A 21299-nucleotide genomic window follows, 5' to 3' on the forward strand; every position below is an offset into this window, starting at 1 on the left:
CGAGCTGCATTCATAGCTTTCTCAATCTCAAACAGCTTGGATTGTTTTGGACTGTTTCCCTGTTTCCACAAACACATTTTTCCAAAGAGCTATTAAATTAATGAATGTGCAGCACACTTTGGGACTAATTTTTGTTAACAATGTTGCTTGCTTGCTTTCTTTCTCTCACTCACTGCTGCATACAATATCTGCATGTTTTCAATTCTATGTTCCAGCTTAAATATATTATTGGACATGCCAAACATGTTCCTTCCCACCATCGGACGTGAATGACTCATTGTACAATGGTCTCGGGACGTTCATTAAGCCTGCTTGTACTTGTGCTGCTATTATCTTCTCTGCCCATTAAGACAATGTCACAGCACTCAAGCCACTTGTGTGTTTGCCCCATTCCTCTCAGTTTATCTCTTTAATACATTACGTGCTTTAGTCAATTTGAGTACCATGAAGAATAACTGTTGTTCTCTCACAGGATAAATCAGTTTTATACTGACCTAAAGGCACAAAACCTCCCTCACTGAATTGGGAAATTCAGCTGTGGGGCCCATGTTCTTCTGTGTTTTTGCCAGTATTGCCTGCAGCTCTGCAGTTTTTAACAAGAGCACTCGAATAAAGAAATTTGCTGTTAAAGATACACTAATTCCAGCTTTTTTTTTAAACCAGTTTTAATTTCAAGTGGACTTTTCCTGATCCACTCCACCTTTTATGGAACATGGATACTGAACTCTGGTAATACCTGCTTCCAATAACGTTGCAGTGCAAAATAACTTAAAACAAGGTTCTTTAGGAAGAAACCGCAGATGCTGGTTTACACCGATGATAGACACAAAATGATGGTGTAACTCAGCGGGACAGGCAGCATTTCTGGATACAAGGAATGGGTGATGTTTCGGGTCGAGACCCTTCTTTATACCTGAAACGTCATCCATAACTCAGTTGCCTGGCCATTGAGTTACTCCAGCATTTTGTGTCTATCTTTGGTTTAAACCAGCATCTGCAGTTCATTTCCTACACATAGACGTAAAATGTTTGAGTAACTCATTGGGTCAGGCAGCATCTCTGGAGAAAAGGAAAAGGTGACGTTTTGGGTCGGGTCAGAAGAAGGGTCTCGACCTGAAATGTTACCTATTCAGTTTTTCTTGAGATGCTGCATAACCCTACTGATTTACTCCAGCGTTTTGTGTCTATCTTTGCTTCCAGCAAATTCAGATTGCATAAACAAATTTACCCAGCAAGAAATTCACTTGCATCATCAATACATATGATATCATTATCATGTACTCATAAAGGACAATTACATCATCATGTACTTGCTGTTGTCATTACCATCATGTGATGACCATGTGAAGTTCACAAAATGATCATCAAATACTCCCAAATGCATTATTAGGTGATAGTTTGAAAAATAAGTTTCATCTGAAGGAAGCAGGAGTGTGGTGTTTAAAGGGAAATAGTTTAACACTACTTTTTGGTGATTGTATTGCTGAAGAGGTTGATTGCTTCAGCTTGAGTAAAATGAGGGAACAGATTTCTGGTCATTATTTTGATGAAGCCACCATTTGATTTCTCTAACTTCAAGTAACCCTTGATTTTCCTCTCTCTCCTTCCCCATCCTAGTTCGACTAGTTCTACTGTCCTCCTGATTAAATATTACTGATTCTATGCCTCGTTGTCACCTTCCCCTCAGCTAGCAATAAACCATTCTACATTTCACCATCTCCTTTGATCTGTCATTTTCACACTTTACCCTTCCACATCTCAAAACTCCTTTTCTCCTGACTCTCAGTCTGAAGACCGGACTCGACCCAAAACGTCACCCATTCCTTCTCTCCAGAGATGCTGCCTGTCCCGTTAAGTTACTCCAGCATTTTGTGTTTACCTATATTTTTCGTTCAGAGAACTTGTAATCTTCCTCAGCTAATCCTCCACTTCTCCAACATTGGTTATCAATTCCGAGTGACCCGACTAGACTTGATTAGTACGGGTGTCAGAGGTTATGGGAAGAAAGCAGGAGAATGGGGTTAGGATGGAGAGATAGATCAACCATGATTGAATGGCGGAGTAGACGATGGGCCGAATGGCCTAACTCTGCTCCTATCACTTACGGCACGATCTTATGAAAGTATCGCCTATCCATGTCCTCCAGAGATGCTGCCTAACCCACTGAGTTACTCCAGCATTTAATGCTTTACTGGGTTATCAATTCACCTGAGATAACTCTTAGATTCAACAAGGATTTAGAAATGTTACTAAGAGATCCAGCCAGCACGTCAAATGTTAATTTATGACTCCTGAAATGACGCAAAGCCTGTTTGTGCATCAGTGTGTACGTGTACAATGCTTTAATGTACACCCACGAAAATATTCTGCAGTGATACTGGATCAAGCTAACAAGGTTCCCACGCACACTCATGATGCTTTAAGAGGCCATGAATTTATAGATATGAATTCCTTTAATATTCCATGAAGCTGTCATCCTCATTTATAACATTTTAGTAGTTGCAGGAGTTTAAACAAGGAAATATTATGTTTTTTATAAAAATCTAAATTCTATTGTACTAACTTATTTGTGATCCATCACAGAAGCTGCTTACATTACACTGAAGCTAGTTTATAATACTTTATAGCTGAGAGTTACATTAATTACTAGACTAAGTGGGACCCGTTGGGTCCCAGCATCACACAGGAGGGCTGGTCATCCAACGCAATATTCCACCTCTCCACCAATTCTAATATTGGTGGCCAGTTGGGGGGGGGGGGGGGCTTTATGGAGCTCAGTCATAAGAGATATTAATGTAGGTCGTCGGTCCTAGGCCTCCTCCATTGCCAGAGTGAAGACACACACAAAATGGAGGACAGGTACTTTCCCATGCAACTGCTGGATATGTAACAGCTGTCCCTATACTTCCTCTCTCGTCCTCATCCAGAGACCCCAGCAGTTCTTCTGGGTGTGACAGAGGTTTCTGTGCACCTCCTCTAAACCTATCTACTGCATCCGGTGTACCTGTTGTGGCATCCTGTACATCAGCAAGACCAAGCGTAGACTTGGCCTAACTTGTTACTAGCATTGTATTCATTCTTGTTACTGAGAAACTTGTATCTTATGACTGATAGTTATGTATCTTATAGATTGATTCATGACTACTCTGACTCTTGAACAGTAGTTGATTCAGGCAGGAATAGATTTATTTATGATAAGTTGTCTTTGTGGCTACAAATGTGAGGCCTGCTGTGTAGTAACATAGATTCAGATGCAAAGTATTTCACTCAGTACTATATGAAGATTACTGCATAAGAATGAGTGCATGGGTTGCCATTAATCTAAAGATATTGTACAAGACTTTATGGAGCGCTAGTATGGGTGTTATGGGCTGAAGGGACTGGTTTCCAGAGGGCTAGTATGCAAATTGTGCGTCAAATGGATTCTTGGGCTGGTGTCTCAGTCAATCAAGCCTGTTGTGCTGGCAACTCACTCAAGGCTGGTGGGCTGGTAGTTGACTCACGGCTAATCCTTGAAATTCTATTTCAAGCAGGGTATAAGGCCACCAAATTCAAGTGCAGTTTCTCACCACTTCTAGCAGGGTGCAAGGCCACCAAATTCAAGTGCAGTTTCATACCATTTGAAGTAGGGTGCAAAGCCTCTAAAGACAGCGAGTCGTAACCTCTCCCTCCTCCATCTTGCAGAGACTGAGCCACACCCCCCCCCCCCCCCCCCCCCATCGGAAAAGGTGTGGCTTTCATGGACTGATTGACAGGAGAGAGATTCTCAACATTTAAAAAAAAACTAATAACACTTTTATTTTTCATTGATGGGAAGAATTCTCTGCATCTGCTCAGCGGAGGGGGACTGAGTAAGATGGCCAAAAATCACAGTCGTAAGTGGTAGCGTTTTATCTAAAATCAATATACAGTGCAAACAGGAAGTAAGTGCATTTACAGTAGTGCCTTTTAACTTCAAGCCAAAGCACCCAAGCCACCATTTGCAGTAAGTAGTGCCTTTCAACTTCAAAGCTCCCAAGCCACCATTTGCAGTAAGTGGTGCCTTTCAACTTCAAGCCAATGCACCCACGCCCCCATTTGCAGTAAGGAATGCATTTTAACTTCAAGCCATTGCACCCAAGCCACCATCTGCAGTAAGAAGTGCCTTTCAACTTCAAGCCACACCCAAGCCACCATTTGCAGTAAGTGGTGTCTTTCAACTTCAAGCCACACCCAAGCCATCATTTGCACTAAGTAGTGCCTTTCAACTTCAAGCCAAAGCAACCAAGCCACCATTTGCAGTAAGTAGTGCCTTTCAACTTCATGCCACCATTTGCAGTAAGTGGTGTCTTTCAACTTCAAGCCACACCCAAGCTACCATTTGCAGTAAGTGGTGCCTTTCAACTTCAAGCCACACCCAAGCCATCATTTGCACTAAGTAGTTCCTTTCAACTTCAAGCCAAAGCAACCAAGCCACCATTTGCAGTAAGTAGTGCCTTTCAACTTCATGCCACCATTTGCAGTAAGTAGTGTCTTTCAACTTCAAGCCACACCCAAGCCATCATTTGCAGTAAGTAGTGCCTTTCAACTTAAAAGCTCCCAAGCCACCATTTGCAGTAAGTGGTGTCTTTCAACTTCAAGCCACACCCAAGCTACCATTTGCAGTAAGCAGTGCCTTTCAACTTCAAGCCAAAGCAACCAAGCCACCATTTGCAGTACGTAGTGCTTTCAACTTCAAGCCAAAGCACCCAAGCCACCATTTGCAGTAAGTAGTGCCTTTCAACTTCATGCCACCATTTGCAGTAAGTAATGCCTTTCAACTTCAAGCCAATGCACCCACGCCCCCCATTTGCAGTAAGTAGTGCCTTTCAACTTCAAGCCACACCCAAGCCATCATTTGCAGGAAGTAGTGCCTTTCAACTTCAAGTCAAAGCTCCCAAGCCACCATTTGCAGTAAGTGGTGTCTTTCAACTTCAAGCCACACCCAAGCCACCATTAGCAGTAAGAGGGGGAGGGAGGGGAGGGGGGGGGGGGCTTTCTGGAGCGCTAGTATGAACCATTTTAGAACCAATAGACATTTTATTTGCAAGCTTTAGAACCAATAGTCTTTTTTTTTGCAAGCATTAGAACCAATAGTCATTTTTTTGCAAGCTTTAGAACCAATAGACATTTTTTTGCAAGGTTTAGAGCCAATAGACTTTTTTTTGCAAGCTTTAGAACCAATAGACATTTTTTGCATGCTTTAGAACCAATAGACATTTTTTGCATGCTTTAGAACCAATAGACATTTTTTTGCAAGCTTTAGAACCACTAAGGGCACTTACATTTGAGTTGACATGTGTTCAGTGTTATTCACAGCTCAGAGAAACGTGACCCTCTGCCTTCCTCCAGCTGGCAGACACTGATTGAGGCACACCACTTCCTGGTTTTATAGTCCCTCCCCCCTGCCACCAGCGGGGGCAGCAGAGAGAATGGGGAATTTTGTAAAAACATTAATATCTCTGTCATTTTTAATCAACGGGAAAAATCCTCAGCACTCATGCGGCGGAGGGGGGCTCTGAGCAAGGTGGCCAAAAATGACGGCCGTAGGTGGTGGCGTTCTCTCGGAAATCGCAGCACAGATTGCCAAAACCGGTCAAGAACAGAGTTTTAGTAATATAGATTTGCAACGTTTACCCGTTATGTATCATTGAATGTGTTTATCAGATTTATGTGCATTTTTACAAATTTAAACTTTTTCTATCCACGTAACCCTGTTTAGATATTTTTTAAACATTGTAATGCTACTTGTTTTAGTTTCCCCTATCCTGTGAAAAAATCTATGACTATCTACCTAATTTATCCTTCTCTTGGTTTTATATATCTATGTAAACTGTATATACCCCACAGCGTCTTACATCCCAGGGGGAAAAAAGCCTCGTCCTGTTTTGCCTCTCCTTATAACACATACCTTCAGTCATAATACTATCCTCATGAATTCTTTCTCCACTCTTTCTAGCTTAACAACATCCTTCTTAGAGCTGGGTGACCAGACACAGCCAGATGAATAAAAGGCCAATGTTTGTTTATTTTAAACATGGTAATTGTGCTAATTTTGTTCGCTCAATCATCAGTACGACTAAGGCTTGTATGTAAAAGTAAATTCCAATCTTGCATGTTATGGCTAATTAAAATAGCTAGGGCTGATTAATCATGCGGATAAGTATAACCAATTATATAAAGATTAAGCAGTCAGTAAATAGTTTGCTGTGCAACTTCTTGGCCAATACACTGTGCTGTGATGCAATTGACCCAGACTGAAGTAGATAATAAGGTTCACTATTGGAGATCTGATATTATTGGCACAAGGGGTTGAAGGAACATGTTTCCTAAAATATTGTAATTCATACATGTTAGTTTTAATCGCACTGATTTTAGATGACCCCTTGAGATTATATCTGGTGATGGATTTAGTATCACTACATGAGTATTATAAATATCTACAAATAACAGAGCAAGCACTAGTGTAGAAGGTATGCACAAAGTTCGTATTGCATAGAATCCAGTGTGTGACATCTTTGTAGCTGTCACATTCACATGACAAAACAAGCACCAATATATGCTGGAGTAACTCAGCGGGACAGGCAGCATCTCTGGAGTGAAAGAATGGGTGACGTTTCGGGTCGAGACACGTCTTCAGACCCGAAACGTCACCCATTCCTTCTCTCCAGAGATGCTGCCTGTCCTGCTGAGTTACTCCAGCATTTTGTGTCCATCTTGGTGTATAACCAGCAGCTGCAGTTCCCTCCTGCACATGTACCACTCTATATTTTTCTTACAGATAGATTGAACTAGATTTTTTTAATGAAATGTACGGTTTGTGATTAAAGATTCTAATTCAGATTAATATGACAGAGGCTATCGAGTAAAGACATTCATCAGTGGAAGAGATTTAAGCAAACGGTGCCAGTGAAGGTGCCCTTAAGCTTTGAGTTCATTAGGAAAACCCTGGGTGAATTGTTGAATACTTTACCAGAGTTATCCATATAAACAGTTTTGGGCCCAATTCAAATATGAATTACATTAGAAAGGAATAATAGGAATGCTTGGGATTTTGTATGCTTATCTGAATCCCCATAATAACAGGTGTCACAGTGGCGTAGTGGTAGAGCTGCTGCCTCACAGCGCCAGAGACCGGGGGTTTGATCCTGACTACAGGTGCTGTCTGTGCGGAGTTTGTACATTTTCTTTCTGTGAGTGGGTTTTCTCCGGATGCTCTGGTTTACTCCCGCATCCTAAAGCCATGTAGGTTTGTAGGTATATTGGCTTCTGGAAATTGCCCCCAGAATGCATCGATGTGAAAGTAGGATAACATTGATAACAAAGTGTACAAGTGATCGATGGTCGACAAAGTCTCAGTGAGCCGTAGGGCCAGTTTTTACACTGTATTTCCAAACCAAACTAAACAGACAGCGTATGCAACATTTCATAGGGTTTTAATGGATGATCGTCTCATATTCAAGTTTGTACATACACAGCTCGGTTTCAATCTTGCCATAAATCATATGAAAATTAATTTACTACTTCAGATTTCAGACTCTTGAATGTGCGGCATTTCTTGATTGAATATTTTGTAATTATTCCAATTAATTCTAGTTTTTCATGCCCATAAAAACTCAGCACTTAGTAGCTGTCACTCTGTATCACTGCGGTAAGTTTCTTTTAGCCCTCGGGGTGCAGTAAAATTGTAAGACTTTCCTTATAGGAACATTTACGATTTTGCAGCAATTGGTGGAGAGAGCAAATTCTTTTTTTATTGATTGCTTTATAACTCTCCAAGGAAAAATAATCCGATGAACCACCAGAGTAATATCAACAAACTGCATTAAGAGGCTCCTTTAATATATATTTGTTGCAGTTTCTGAATAGCTTGAAAGGCCTTGTTGAACTATTTGCTGTTCTGTTTTTTTCCTAGAAACTTAATTTGCAGATCCAATGTTTATAAACTCTGTGCCAATCTTACTGTGACTTTTGGCACAAGGAGAAGCAGAAAGCACCAGAGGGAAATCATTATGTGACATTTTGTTTCTGGTTCATATTTATCATTCGCTATTCTTATGCTGTATTGGTGGGTGGGCAATTTATATTTCAGTCTCTGCTAATACCATCCCCTATTTATCCCTCCCCGTCCTGTGGGAAGTGATGAACGTTTCCGTGATGCATCTCGCAATATCTGAGGAGATACGTGAAGCTTCTCATTGCCTTGACCTCCAACTCTGCTTAATTTATAGTATTAGAGATACAGTGCGGAAACAGGCCCTACGGCCCACCAAGCCCGCGCCGACCAGCAATACCTGTGTACTAACACTAACCTACACACCAGAGACAATTTACTATTTTTACCGAAGCCAATTGGCCCACAAACCTGTACGTCTTTGGAGTGTGGGAGGAAACTGGAGCACCTGCAGAAAGCCCACGTGGGCACGGGGAGAATGTACAAACTCCGTACAGACAGCAGCCGTAGTCAGGATCGAACCCGGGTCTCTGGCACTGTAATGCAGCAGCTCTACCACTGCACCGTTGTGACGTGTGTCTCGCAAATGACAGTAAGCTGTCGCATCAACTAACTCAGCTTTATAATTTTCATTAAAAAAGACACAAAGAGCTGCCATAACACAGCGGTTCAGGCAGCATCTCTGGAGAACATGGCTAGGTGACGTTTTGAGATGGGACCGGGGTGGGGTAGGACAAAGCCTAGCATGTAATAGGTTGATACAAGCGAGGTGGGGGGGGGGGGGGGGGGTGGGTGTGGTTGATAGACAGATGGTGGACAAAGGCCAGAAATGAAAAGACGGACGGTGGGAGATAAGGGTCAAGAAAAGTTGCAAATTGTGAAGCTAGAGGAAGGAATGTAGGTGGAAGGGGAGGGAGAGGGGAGAAATTGGTGTGAGTCCATGTGGAGAGTCAGTCTACCCCCTGCCAGAAGGGGGAGGAGTTGTACAGTTTGATAGCCATGGGGAAGAAGGATATGTATTGGGTATATGCTGATTTTATTAAAACAGCATTGATGAATGATATTCAAACCTCGAGAAACAGCTCTGAGGTCTGCAGGGAGAAGCTTGGCCAGTTGGCTGGATCAGTGACAAAGGATTCTCAGTAGAATAGAGGAGCTGCTTGGGGTCAGGATAATGTTAGTTGGCTCTTTGGATTAGCCATTGGCAGCTGCTGTTTTAATATGTATTACAGGCCGAATCACTTGTGCCACTGAAGGCTGCATCATAAGGCAGATACATAACATTTTATCTATTGGTCGTCATTGTTCAACTGTCTTAATGTAGAAACCAGGAACTGCAGATACTAGTAAATACACAAAAGGACACCAAGTACTGGAGTATCTCAGCAGGTCAGGCAGTCTGAAAAAGGGTCTTGACCCAAAACGTCACCTATTCATATTCTCCAGAGATGCTGCCTGTCCCGCTAGGTTACTCCAGCACTTAAGGTCCTTCAACTGTCTCATGATCGGTAACTTGTTGTCATGATCGGTAACTTGTAAATAAGCTCAGGATTGAGGAGCACGTTAAACAACAACTCCGACCCCCGACGCATGTGGCAAGGCATCCAGGCCATCACGGGCTATAGACCCACCAACATCACCCCCACATCCAGCGACGCCTCCTTCTTTAAGGAGCTTAACCACTTCTATGGCCGCTTCGACAGGGACAATCTAGAGACAGCCATCAAGGCTGTGCTCCCTGCTGATCACCAACCTCTCACACTCACCCCCTACGACGTGTACGTGGCACTGAGTAGGACTAATGCACGTAAAGCTGCTGGCCCTGACGGCATCCTCGGGCGCGTCCTCAGGGCCTGTGCTGCGCAGCTGACAGACGTCTGGACTGACATCTTCAACCTGTCACTTGCCCAAGCAGTTGTCCCCACGTGCCTTAAAACCACCTCCATCGTGCCGGTGCCAAAACACTCCACTGCGGCAAGCCTCAACGACTTCCGCCCAGTTGCACTTACCCCCATCATCACCAAGTGCTTCGAGAGGCTGGTCCTGGCACACCTCAAAAGCTGCCTACCCCCCACATTGGATCCCTATCAGTTTGCCTACCGCAAGAATAGGAGTACGGAGGATGCCATCTCAACGGCACTTCACTCCGCCCTCTCCCACCTCGACAACAGAGCCACGTAAGTAAGTAAGAATGCTGTTCATCAATTACAGCTCAGCATTCAACACCATTATACCCTCTAAACTGATCACCAAACTCGGTAACCTGGGCATCGACCCCTCCCTCTGCAACTGGATACTGGACTTTCTAACCAACAGACCCCAGTCTGTTAGGTTAGACAAGCACACCTCTTCAATCCTCACCTTGAACAGTTCCACAGGGCTGTGTGCTGAGCCCCTTCCTCTACTCCCTCTTCACCTACGACTGCACACCTGTACATGGTACTAACACCATCATCAAGTATGCAGATGATACAACGGTGATTGGCCTCATCAGCAACAACGATGAGTCGGCCTATAGGGAGGAGGTCCAGCTCCTAGCAGCATGGTGCGCTGACAACAACCTGGCCCTTAACTCCAAGAAGACCAAGGAGCTCATTGCAGACTTCAGGAAGTCCAGGGGCGGCACGCACACCCCCATCCACATCAACAGGTGGAACGTGTTTCCAGCTTCAGGTTCCTGGGGGTCAACATCTCCGATGACCTCTCTTGGACCCACAATACCTCAACTCTGGTCAAGAAGGCACTCTCTTCTTCCTGAGGAGACTGAAGAAGGTCCATCTGTCTCCTCAGATTCTGGTGAACTTCTACCGCTGCACCATCGAGAGCATCCTTACCAACTGTATCACAGTATAGTATGGCAACTGCTCTGTCTCCGACCGGAAAGCACTGCAGAGGGTGGTGAAAATTGCCCAACGCATCACCAGTTCCTCGCTCCCCTCCATCGAGTCTGTCCAAAGCAAGCGTTGTCTGCGGAGGGCGCTCAGCATCGCCAAGGACTGCTCTCACCCCAACCATGGACTGTTTACCCTCCTACCATCCGGGAGGCGCTACAGGTCTCTCCGTTGCCGGACCAGTAGGTCCAGGAACAGCTTCTTCCCTGCGGCTGTCACTCTACTCAACAACGTACCTCGGTGACTGCCAATCACCCCCCCCCCCCCCCCCTGGACACTCCTCCCATAGGAAAAACACTATGTCTGTATACATGTAAATAGATTTATTTATTGAAATCATATTCTATGTCGCTCTTCCAGGGAGATGCGAACTGCATTTCGTTGTCTCTGTACTGCACACTGACAATGACAATTAAAGTTGAATCTGAATCTGAATCTGATCTGAATCTGAATCTGAACTTGACTCCTAACCTGGGAACCACCTGCAGTGTTCAGGAACCATCTCCCTGGAAATAATCAAATACTAGATGGCAAGATGAGAGGGGGAAAGATGAAAGGTGATGTATGGAGCAATTTGTTTTTACACAGAGGGTGGTGAGATCCTGGAACATGGTGCCAGGGGCGGTCGTGGAGGCAGAGACCATAGTTGCATTTTGGATAGGCACATGGATACACATGGATACACAGGGAATGGAGAGATATGGATTATGTACAAGCTGGTAAGAGTTGATCTTGGCATCATGTTTGGCACAGACATTGTGGGCCGAAGGGCCTGTTCCTGTGCTGTACTGTTCTAACTGGAAATAATTTTGATTATGGCTTGAAAGCCCACAAACACGATATCTAACATTTTGTTAGTTGCTTTAGACAGGGAGCAGGGGTTAAACAATATGGTTAAGATAAGAGTCATTGGGTCATCAGCAAACCCGTGATTGTGATGACAAAGAAATATTCTAAATCCCTACAGTCTTCCTCACCTCCTCTGCAGTCAGGTTATCAGCTAATGAAGGAGAAAGTCAAAGTCAAATTTATTAGTCACATGCACCAACCAAGGTACAGTGAAATTAATTTGCCAGCAGCAATACAATTGGGGAAAAAAAGAACACACAATACACAATAAAATCTAACACAGACATCCACCACAGCATTGTCGGGACGGTCGAACACACTCCGCAGCTTGGAGTGCCACTTTCCTACCGGAGACCGCGGCTTCAGGATGCTATCGGCTGCAAGCTGGAGGTCGGAGATCTTCTCCAGCGATCCCCGGCAAGGGATCCCAGACTCCGGATGGTAAGTCCACGCCACGCCTGCAGCTAGAAGCTCCGCAGACCACAGCCCCATGATGTCAAAGTCACCAGGCCAGCGATCGGAGCACTCCTCTTTGTCGACCCCCTGCAAGGGTTCGCCCCTGCTGCATGATGGAAAAGTCCACGCTGCGCCCGCTGCTGAAGCTCTGGGCCGACTCCGGGAAAGATCGCTCCAATCCAAGCTGTTAGGCCGCGAGAGGGGAGGTGGCGAAACGACATGGAAAAAGTTGCATCTCTGTCGAGGAAGTGACTAAAAAACGGTTTCCCCTTTTCCCCCCACCACCCCCCACATAAGACACATTGAGAGACACTTAAACAAACACTCGGACATACCAAAAAAAGTTGAAATAACGAACATGCTGCCGGCAGGGCAGCCGACTCACAGAGCCCCCAACTGAAGCTGCAATGAAACTCAGGCAAGTGAAGGCAAGGAAAGACAAGTGGAACCCTTTTTCAAAAACTCCCCAGGCAATTAAAACCAGTCCACAGTAGGGCAACTAGTAGAGTCTGAAGTTAAACTGGAAAGGGTGCACAGGACATTTGCAAGGATGTTCCCAGAAATCAAGGGCCAGATCTATGGGGAGAGGTTGAGCAGGCTAGGACGTTATGCCTTGGAGCGCGGGAAGATGTGGGGTGATCTTATAGAGGTTTATAAGATCATGATAGGGTAATAGATAGGGTAGACAGACACAAAATGCTGGAGTAACTCAGCAGGTCAGGAGCATCATTGGAGAAAAGGAATAGGAGACCTTTTGGGTTGAGACCATTCATCAGACCAATAGATAGGGTAAATACATTGAGTCTTTTACCCAGAGGAGAATCAAGAATCAGAGGACATACATTTAAATGTACACCATTCCTCCACGGCTCAACAGAAGCAGTGATGATGTTTACTTCTGGCTGAAATATCGTAGTCATAAAATAAGAGATTGACCCCTCGGAGCAGAGATGAGAGGGAAGTTCTTCTCACTGCGGAAGATTAACTATCTGAAATTCTCCGCACCAGAGGGCTGTGAAGGATCAGTCATGGAGAGATGGCATTTTTGTTAGATATTAAGGGATATAGGTTTAGTGAAGTAAAAATGGCAATGAAGTAACAGATCAGCTATGATGATATTGAAGGGCAGCACAGGGATGAAAGACTGACTCGCTTCCTTCTTCTTACGATTTTATATTATACTAGACCTAGTGCAGACCCGTTGGGTCTGTTCCCCCAACGTGCGGTTGTGGGGGGGGAAGGCGGCATGCAGCGTCACACACACTAATTATCCCCCCCCCCCCGCCGCACTCACGCTAATTGCCCCCCTTGATATTATATTAATATTATTAATTTGCTCCTTTTACCCCATAAACACCCTATCTACTGACGCATAGCCCCCAACTTAGTCACACCTAGAGGGGCGGGGGGGGTGGTAGAGAGTGAGGGCAGAGAGAGGGGGCAGAGACAGAGACACAGAGAGAGGGACAAGAGGGAGAGGGGAGTGGAGAGGAGGAGAAGAGGGAGGGTGGGTGAGGGGGGAAAGGTGGGGAGGAGAGAGAGAGGGTGAGAGTGAGGGGGAGAGAGAGGGGGTGCTGAGAGGGGGGTGAGGGGGAGGTAGGGTGGAGGGAAGAGGGTAGGGGGTGTGGAGGGGAGGGGGTTTAGGGGAGGAGGGGAGGGTGAGGGAGGGGATGGAGGGGAGGAGGGGGGAGAGAGAGAGGGGGGAGAGGGGGAGGGGGGAGAGGGAGAGGGGAGAGAGGAAAGAGGGGGAGAGAGATGATGTGCTGGGAGGGGGAGATGTGGGGAGCAGGGAGGGTGGAGGGAAGGGGGTAGGGGTGTGTGGAGGGGAGGGGGGTTTAGGGGAGGAATGGTGGGGGAGGGGATGGAGGGGAGGGGGGAGAAAGAGGGGAGAGAGAGAGGGGGGAGAGGAGAGGGGGGAGAGGAGAGGGGAGAGGAGAGGAGGGGTGAGGTGGGGAGAGGAGGGGAGGGTGGGGAGAGGAGAGGAAATGGGAGGAGAGGGGGGGAGAGGAGAGGGTGGGGAGAGGAGAGGGGGGAAGAGGAGAGGAGTGAGGGAGAGAGGGGGGAGAGAGGGGGGAGAGAAGGGAAAGAGGGGGAGAGAGAGGGTGTGCTGAGGGGGAGGGGGAGAGGTGGGGAGCAGGGAGGGGGAGGGAGGGTGGAGGGAAGGGGGTAGGGGTGTGTGGAGGGGAGGGGGGTTTAGGGGAGGAATGGTGGGGAGGGGATGGAGGGGAGGGGGGGAGAAAAAGAGGGGAGAGCGAGAGTGGGGGAGGGGGGGAGAGGAGAGGGGGGAGAGGAGAGGGGGGGGGAGAACCTAAAAAACATTTTAGAACCAAAAAAGACACATTCTGCAAGCATTGTAGAACCAAAAGAAACTTTTTGCAAACATTTTAGAACCAATAGACACATTCTGCAAGCGTTTTAGAACCACTAAGGACACTTACATTTGAGTAGACATGTGTTCAGTGTTATTCACAGCTCAGAGAAACGTGACCCTCTGCCTTCCTCCATCTTGAAGAGACTGTGAGGCACACCACTTCCTAGTTTTATAGTCCCTCCCCCCTGCCGCCAGCGGGGACCGCAGAGGGAATGGGTAATTTTGTAAAAACATTAATATATCTGTAATTTTTCATCGACGGGAAAAATCCTCGGCACACATGCTCTGAGCAAGGTGGCCAAAAATGACGGCCGTAGGTGGCGGCGTTCTCTCAGAAATCGCAGCACATATGGCCAAAACCGGTCAAGAACAGACTTTTAGTAATATAGATATTAAAACAGGAATTTAAAAAGATGAGAGGGGATCTTATAGAAACATATAAAATTCTTAAGGTATTGGACAGGCTACATGCACGAAATATGTTCCTGATGTTGGGGGAGTCCAGAACCAGGGGTCACAGTTTAAGAATAAGGGGTATGCCATTTACGATTGAGATGAGGAAAAACGTTTTCACCCAGAGAGTTGTGAATCTGTGGAATTCTCTGCCTCAGATGGCAGTGGAGGCCAATTCACTGGATGTAGTCAAGGGACAGTTATTGTAGACATCGCTCTTAGGGCTGACTGAAGCAAGAGACATGGGGAGAAAGCAGGAACGGGGTGCTGAATTTGGATGATCTGCCATGATCATATTGAATGGTGGTGCTGGCTCGAAGGGCCGAATGACCTACTCCTGCACCTTTTTCTATGTTTCTAAATGTCCTATAAGACTTGTTGCTAATATCACTTAGGCTTGCTGTAGCTACAAGAAGAGAGCAGTGTTCTACGCATATCTAAAAAATTAATCATTATTTAACTTATTAATAATAACTTATTATTTATTGATTATTTGTTTATTATTGGCAATAATAAACTAATATGCAGTTCAGTTTATCTTTGTCACGTGTACAGTCAAATACTTTTTGCTGCGTGCTATCCAGTCAGGGAAATGTCTATACATGATTGCAATCAAGCTGTCCACGGTGTGAAGATACTTCTTGGGTTTTAACGTAAATTGACATTTTTTTCAGAAATATTGAGATATTTGAAGGAATATCCTAAGATGTGTGTTAACGGGAACCAGAGATCTAAGGATGCAGTACAGTACGGCAAACTCTTTAAGCGTAGTGGGTGGCCACTGATTTTCCCTTTAACTGAGGAACTGAAACTCGGTCTTCCAAATACTATTTTTAGTTTTTCTCAGTAGAAATTCTGTATGAGAATCTCTTAATCCTCACACTTCTCAGATCTTATTTCAGAATCCACTCCGAGTTTAAATTACAATCAACATCTCCAGCGCCGCATGACCAAGTTCATTGCCACTAGCACAGAGAGAGAGAGAGAGAAGAGAAAAGTCTGCTGCACTTCTATAAGAAACCTTGTAAATAATGCCACTTGTTTACAGCGGACATGCTTGGGGGAAACCTTTGGCCCTCGGTGCATCAATCACACATTCTGGAGTACTCTGACATGTCTCCCGTCCTATTTTAAAAGATGCTACCGATCCTGTGCTTTAAAAATATATCTTTAAAAATACTTTCTAAATGAGGGAAACCATGTAAAATAAGCGCACGCATTTGTAAATGCTTCAAATGTTCTTCTTTTTGAATGTGCAAAATAATTTGGGCATGCAGCCAAGTTATGTGCATGTATTTAGAATGTAACATGAATCATGAAGTTATGTGATTTGCTGCTAGGCAGCAAGAGGATGTCAACATTCTGGTGCATAGATTATAGAATTGGTTTTAGGGAGTTCCGGGAGGGGTGGATTATGCAGTAGATTTAATGATATGGATAACAAGACAAATGTCTGGAAGTGTTTGGAATTCCTCCATGCACAAAAACAGGTGCATCTGTGCATAGTGATGAACAATCAGCTGGACAGCTAGACCGCTGTGTTGGATTAAAGTTATTCTGCTGCATTATTCAAACCATCAAGAGAAACACATTTCAAGATAACTATGACACTTGGTCTTCTGCTATGTTTGCCCAGAGGGTTGTGGATGTAGTCCAGTCCATCACACAGACCAGTCTCTCCACCAGTGACTCCATCTGCACTTCACACTGCCTTGGAAAAGCAGCAAAGACAATCAAAGCTTTGTCCCACACCGGTCATTCCTTCTTCTCCCTGCTCTCATCTGACACAAGGTACAGAAGTTTGAAAGCATGCACCACCAGATTCAGGAGCAGTTTCTTCCCCTATTATCAGACTTCAGAACGGTCCTTCCATTAGCTAAGGTACTGTCCGATTCACCTCTACCCCACTGTGGACATTGGACTTTGCCTCTGGAACTGATGTGCTACAATACTGAGAACTATATTCTGTACTCTGTATCTTCCCCTTTGCTCTTATACCTGAGTTTGACTTGATTGCATAGTATTATCTGAACTGATTGGGATAGCGTGCAAAATGAAGCTTTTCATGTACCTTGTAAGCAAAAGATGTACATTGGTTTTGTTGAGCAGTAGAGCATTTATGAAATATGTCATGTGAAATTACACCTGAATGTAACATTTTAACAATAGGAAAAGTGCAGATGTAAAAATCTGGACACCCAAAACATTTAAAATTCTACGTACACTTAGAATTCCACTTCTTACCAACCACCCTCACCGCAAACTCAACTCCTTATCTCTCCCATCAGGATCCCGCTGCATATCATCCCCTCCTGACTCACCTTTCCATCTCACCTCCTTTTACTTGCCGCCTTCCCTCTACTCTCTCTGCCCTGATGCAGGGTCTGAACCTGAGATATTGACCTTCCTTCTGGCTCCACAGATGCTGCTTGATCCATTGATCCATTAAGTTCCCCCAGCAGTTTGCTTTTTACATTTGTAAAGTGCGCAGGAACGGGGAAGTAGGAGGCTGGGGTAGAGGGTCTAATGGAACAACTTTAAAATGCAGATTGACTGCCACATGGAAATATATTCCATCCTCGGGCATGAATAGAGTGAGGATATCTCCGCCATTGGGTTCATGCTGTTCCATTTAGGAGTTAACTCAAGACCCAAGCCAGTGTGTTGCACTTGTGTTAAACGTAATTCAGCTTTTCTCATTTCACCTTCATATCTTCTACTTTAGTATGCTATGTATAAATAGTATTATTGTAATCATAAGGCCATAAGTGATAGGTGCAGAATTAGGCTATTCAGCCCATCAAGTCTACTCCGCCATTCAATCATGGCTGATCTATCTCTCCCTCGTAATCCCATTCTCCTGTCTTCTCCCCATAACCCCTGACACCCATACTAATCAAGAAATCTGCACGTGCATATGGACAGTGATGTTGAATAATGCAGGAGATTTGCATCATTTTGTGTAGAAGACACACATCGTTAATATAATGTGGACTATTTATATGCCAGATTTACGGTTTGAGATGTAAACACATCTGACTGCACGCTTGCAGGTTTTGCTTGTAATGTCCCTAAACTGCAACATCTTTGTTCAAATGGATTTATAGTTTCACACTTGCCTAAGCAATTATCCAATAACTACTTATCCAAACAGCGATACTAGAATGAACGCATGCTATATGTCAGAGGTAATATGTCTGGGGATTTACTTTCGTTTCTCAGTGTAACTTTACAGAAGATGAAGGTGACAATGTTGGGGTTGCTGTAGGAGTGGGGTATGGTTGTGGAATATAGTAGACAGTATAGTGGAATATAGTTTAAAACAGCAAACTAATAAACTCATTTACAGTCATAGAGTGATACAGCATGGAAAAAAGGCCCTTTACCCCAACCTGCCCACACCAACCAACATGTCCCATCTACACTAGTCCCACCTGCCTGCGTTTGGCCCACATCCCTCCAACCTGTCCTCCTCCCAGAGACTTTTTGTGCAACCTCAAAAAATAACATTTATTGAACAAGTTTTTTATTTGCCGACTGACAAGGATGATCACTGGAAATAATATTTAGCCCACTGTCATTTTCAGGTTTAGGTTTAGATTTATTATAGTCAGATGTACTGAGGTACAGTGAAAAATGTTGTTTTGCATTCTATCCACTCATATCAGGTACTACTATACATAAGTATAATCAAGTCAAACTCAAAGTGCAATAGGTAGTGCAGAATGAAAGATACAGAGTGCAGAGTATAATTGGCTGCATTGTAGTGCTCCAGTTCTGAAGACAAAGTCCAATGTCTGCAATGGGGTAGAGGTGAATCAGACAGTACCCTAGTTTATTTTTACATTGGTGTGAAACAGAAAACACTTCAACCCTCAAGCAGATGCATCTTTAAATAGGCAAGTGCCAGCCGTCTTTCCTGAATTTAAATGAGAATCAACTTCTGGTACTTCAAACAATTGAAGTGGCATTCAGTGTTTAAGTTGCTTAACCCTTTTTGCTATGTAATGCTAAGTTGGAAAAATAGACTCGCTTACCTTTGTAATATTAAGCAGGAAAATGTAGCATCTCTGACATACGATACGTTAAAATCAGCAGAAAAAGTGCACAATCCCTATTCTGTGGCGAGTGTTATTTGAATGTATTCCAGTTGCTGTTTGTCACTCAAGTTACATTCTCCTTTCACTTTTACAGGCTGTCATTTTCAAGTGTGAATTACTCAAGATGGAAGGAAAACTGGTGTTTCAGATTCTGTTCTTTATTTTGGTTTCAAAGGTGAGTCCTAAAGATTTGTGCAGTTAACTGAATTTGTAGGTGTAATTAAACATAATTTAGCTTAGTTTAGCAATCGTCTACTGTAGTGTACCGTGCATAAATATTGTTAATGTAATGTGCATATAATGCAGAAGATTTGGATCATTTTGTGTAGAAGGCGCACATCATTTTTATAGTGCGCACTATTTGTATGACAGATTTACGGTTATGAGATGTAAACACATCTGACTGCATGCTTGCTGGTTTTGATTATAATTTCCCTAAACTGCAACATCTTTGTTCGAATGGATTTTTAGCTTTGCTCTTGCCTAGTCAATTATCTAGTAACTACTTATTCAAATAGCTATATTTGAGTGAACGCATGCTATGTGTCAGAGGTAATATATTGCACCATGTCTAGGGGATTACTTTAGTTTTTCAGTGTAACCTTTACAGAGGTTGAGGGTGACAGTATTGTTATTGCTGTTCGAGTGCGGTATGGCATGTGGAATGTAGTCTACAGTTTAAAACGGCAAACTGATAAACTAATTTCCCGATGCTTCAGAGTATTCTTGTGCAACCTGAAAAAATGTCATTTATTGAACAAGTTTTTGCATTTGGTGACAGACGTGCATGATCCCTGGGAATGCTATTTAACCTGCTGTCTGCTCCACAAACCCATGTAAGCAGTGCACAAGAGTACAATTTGTTTTCGGCTACTTGCATTAAGCAACCAATGTAACAGTCTCTATGTTGAACGTTTAAATCCACTTGCAAAGTTCAGCTCGATTGAAATCAATAGAATTGAACTTCAAAAGCAGGAAATCAATATGCCGTACAATGTGCATATATTGAGTGTTTCGCATCACCAATTATGAACACATTTCCCACTCTTTTATGTCTCTAATATTGTATTTGTTTTATAGCAGCTGTTTGCAGCCGCTCAGACGAGTAACAGTACAGGGAATGTGACAATACAACTATACAATGGACTTGGCTTCACCAGGGAAAAAATAATGATTGCACAATATGAGTGCTACCAAAAGATCATGAAGGTGGCCGTGTACAGCAGAAATGGTAAATTATGATTAACTGCTGATATATCCTTCGCGTGATTTTGTGCACCTCTTTAGGATCGCACCTCATCCTCCTGTGCTTCAAGGAATAGAGTCCCAGACTGCTCATCCTCTCCCTGCAGCTCAGAGCCTTGAGTCCTGGCAACATCCACATAAATCTTCTCTGGACCCTTTCCAATGCAGTTGAGTCGCTGAATCGCTTTTATAACGTAGAACGCGAACACTAAATGTTATTCCCTTTATCATGTAGTTGTACACTGTGGATGGCTTGACTGTAATCATGTATAGTGTTCTGCTGACTGGATAGCACGCAACAATAAAATGCTTTTCACTGTACCTCAGTACATGTGACAATAATGCTAAACTAACCTAAACTAATCTAGTACAGCATAGAAACAGACCCTTTATCCCACAATGTTTGTGCCATAAATTATGTCACATCTGCCTGTACATGATTCATATCCCTCTATTCCTTGCATTTATAAGTTCATGAGTTCAAGGAGCAGAATTAGGCCATTCGGCTCATCAAGTTTAATTCCTGGGTTATTTCCCAGGACTGTCGTATGCTGAAAGAATGGATGGCTGTGCTTGTATACCCTGGAATTTAGAAGGATCAGAGGGAATCTTATTGAAACATATAAGATTATTAAGGGTTTGGACACACTAGAGGCAGGAAACATGTTCCCGATGTTGGGGGATTCCAGAACCAGGGGCCACAGTTTAAGAATAAGGATGTTGAACGTTTAAATCCACTTGCAAAGAATTAAGAATAAGCCATTTAGAACGGAGATGAGGAAACACTTTTTTTCACACAGAGAGTTGTGAGTCTGGAATTCTCTGCCTCAGACGGGTACTGATTGTGGATGATCAGCCATGATCACATTGAATGGTGGTGCTGGCTCGAAGGGCCAAATGGCCTACTCCTGCACCTATTGTCTATTGTCTCTTGTCTACTGCCATTCAATCATGAATGATTT

General features: G+C 43.9%; 1 protein-coding gene across 2 annotated transcripts in view; it reads left to right on the forward strand.

Annotated features, from left to right (window-relative positions):
* Nucleotides 1-21299, forward strand: part of calcrl (calcitonin receptor like receptor) — a 107236-nt gene that overhangs the window by 52372 nt on the left and 33565 nt on the right. The window contains exons 2-3 of one of the 2 annotated variants that reach the window (XM_033023799.1): nt 19187-19267; nt 20176-20323. In XM_033023799.1, coding sequence (XP_032879690.1) covers nt 19217-19267; nt 20176-20323 — 199 coding nt within the window. In that variant the 5' untranslated portion in view covers nt 19187-19216. Of the gene's footprint in view, nt 1-19186; nt 19268-20172; nt 20324-21299 lie in introns of both variants that reach the window. The other variant, XM_033023798.1, reaches the window with a different exon arrangement.

The sequence above is a fragment of the Amblyraja radiata genome, chromosome 7 (assembly GCF_010909765.2).
Source record: "Amblyraja radiata isolate CabotCenter1 chromosome 7, sAmbRad1.1.pri, whole genome shotgun sequence".
Lineage (NCBI taxonomy): Eukaryota > Metazoa > Chordata > Chondrichthyes > Rajiformes > Rajidae > Amblyraja > Amblyraja radiata.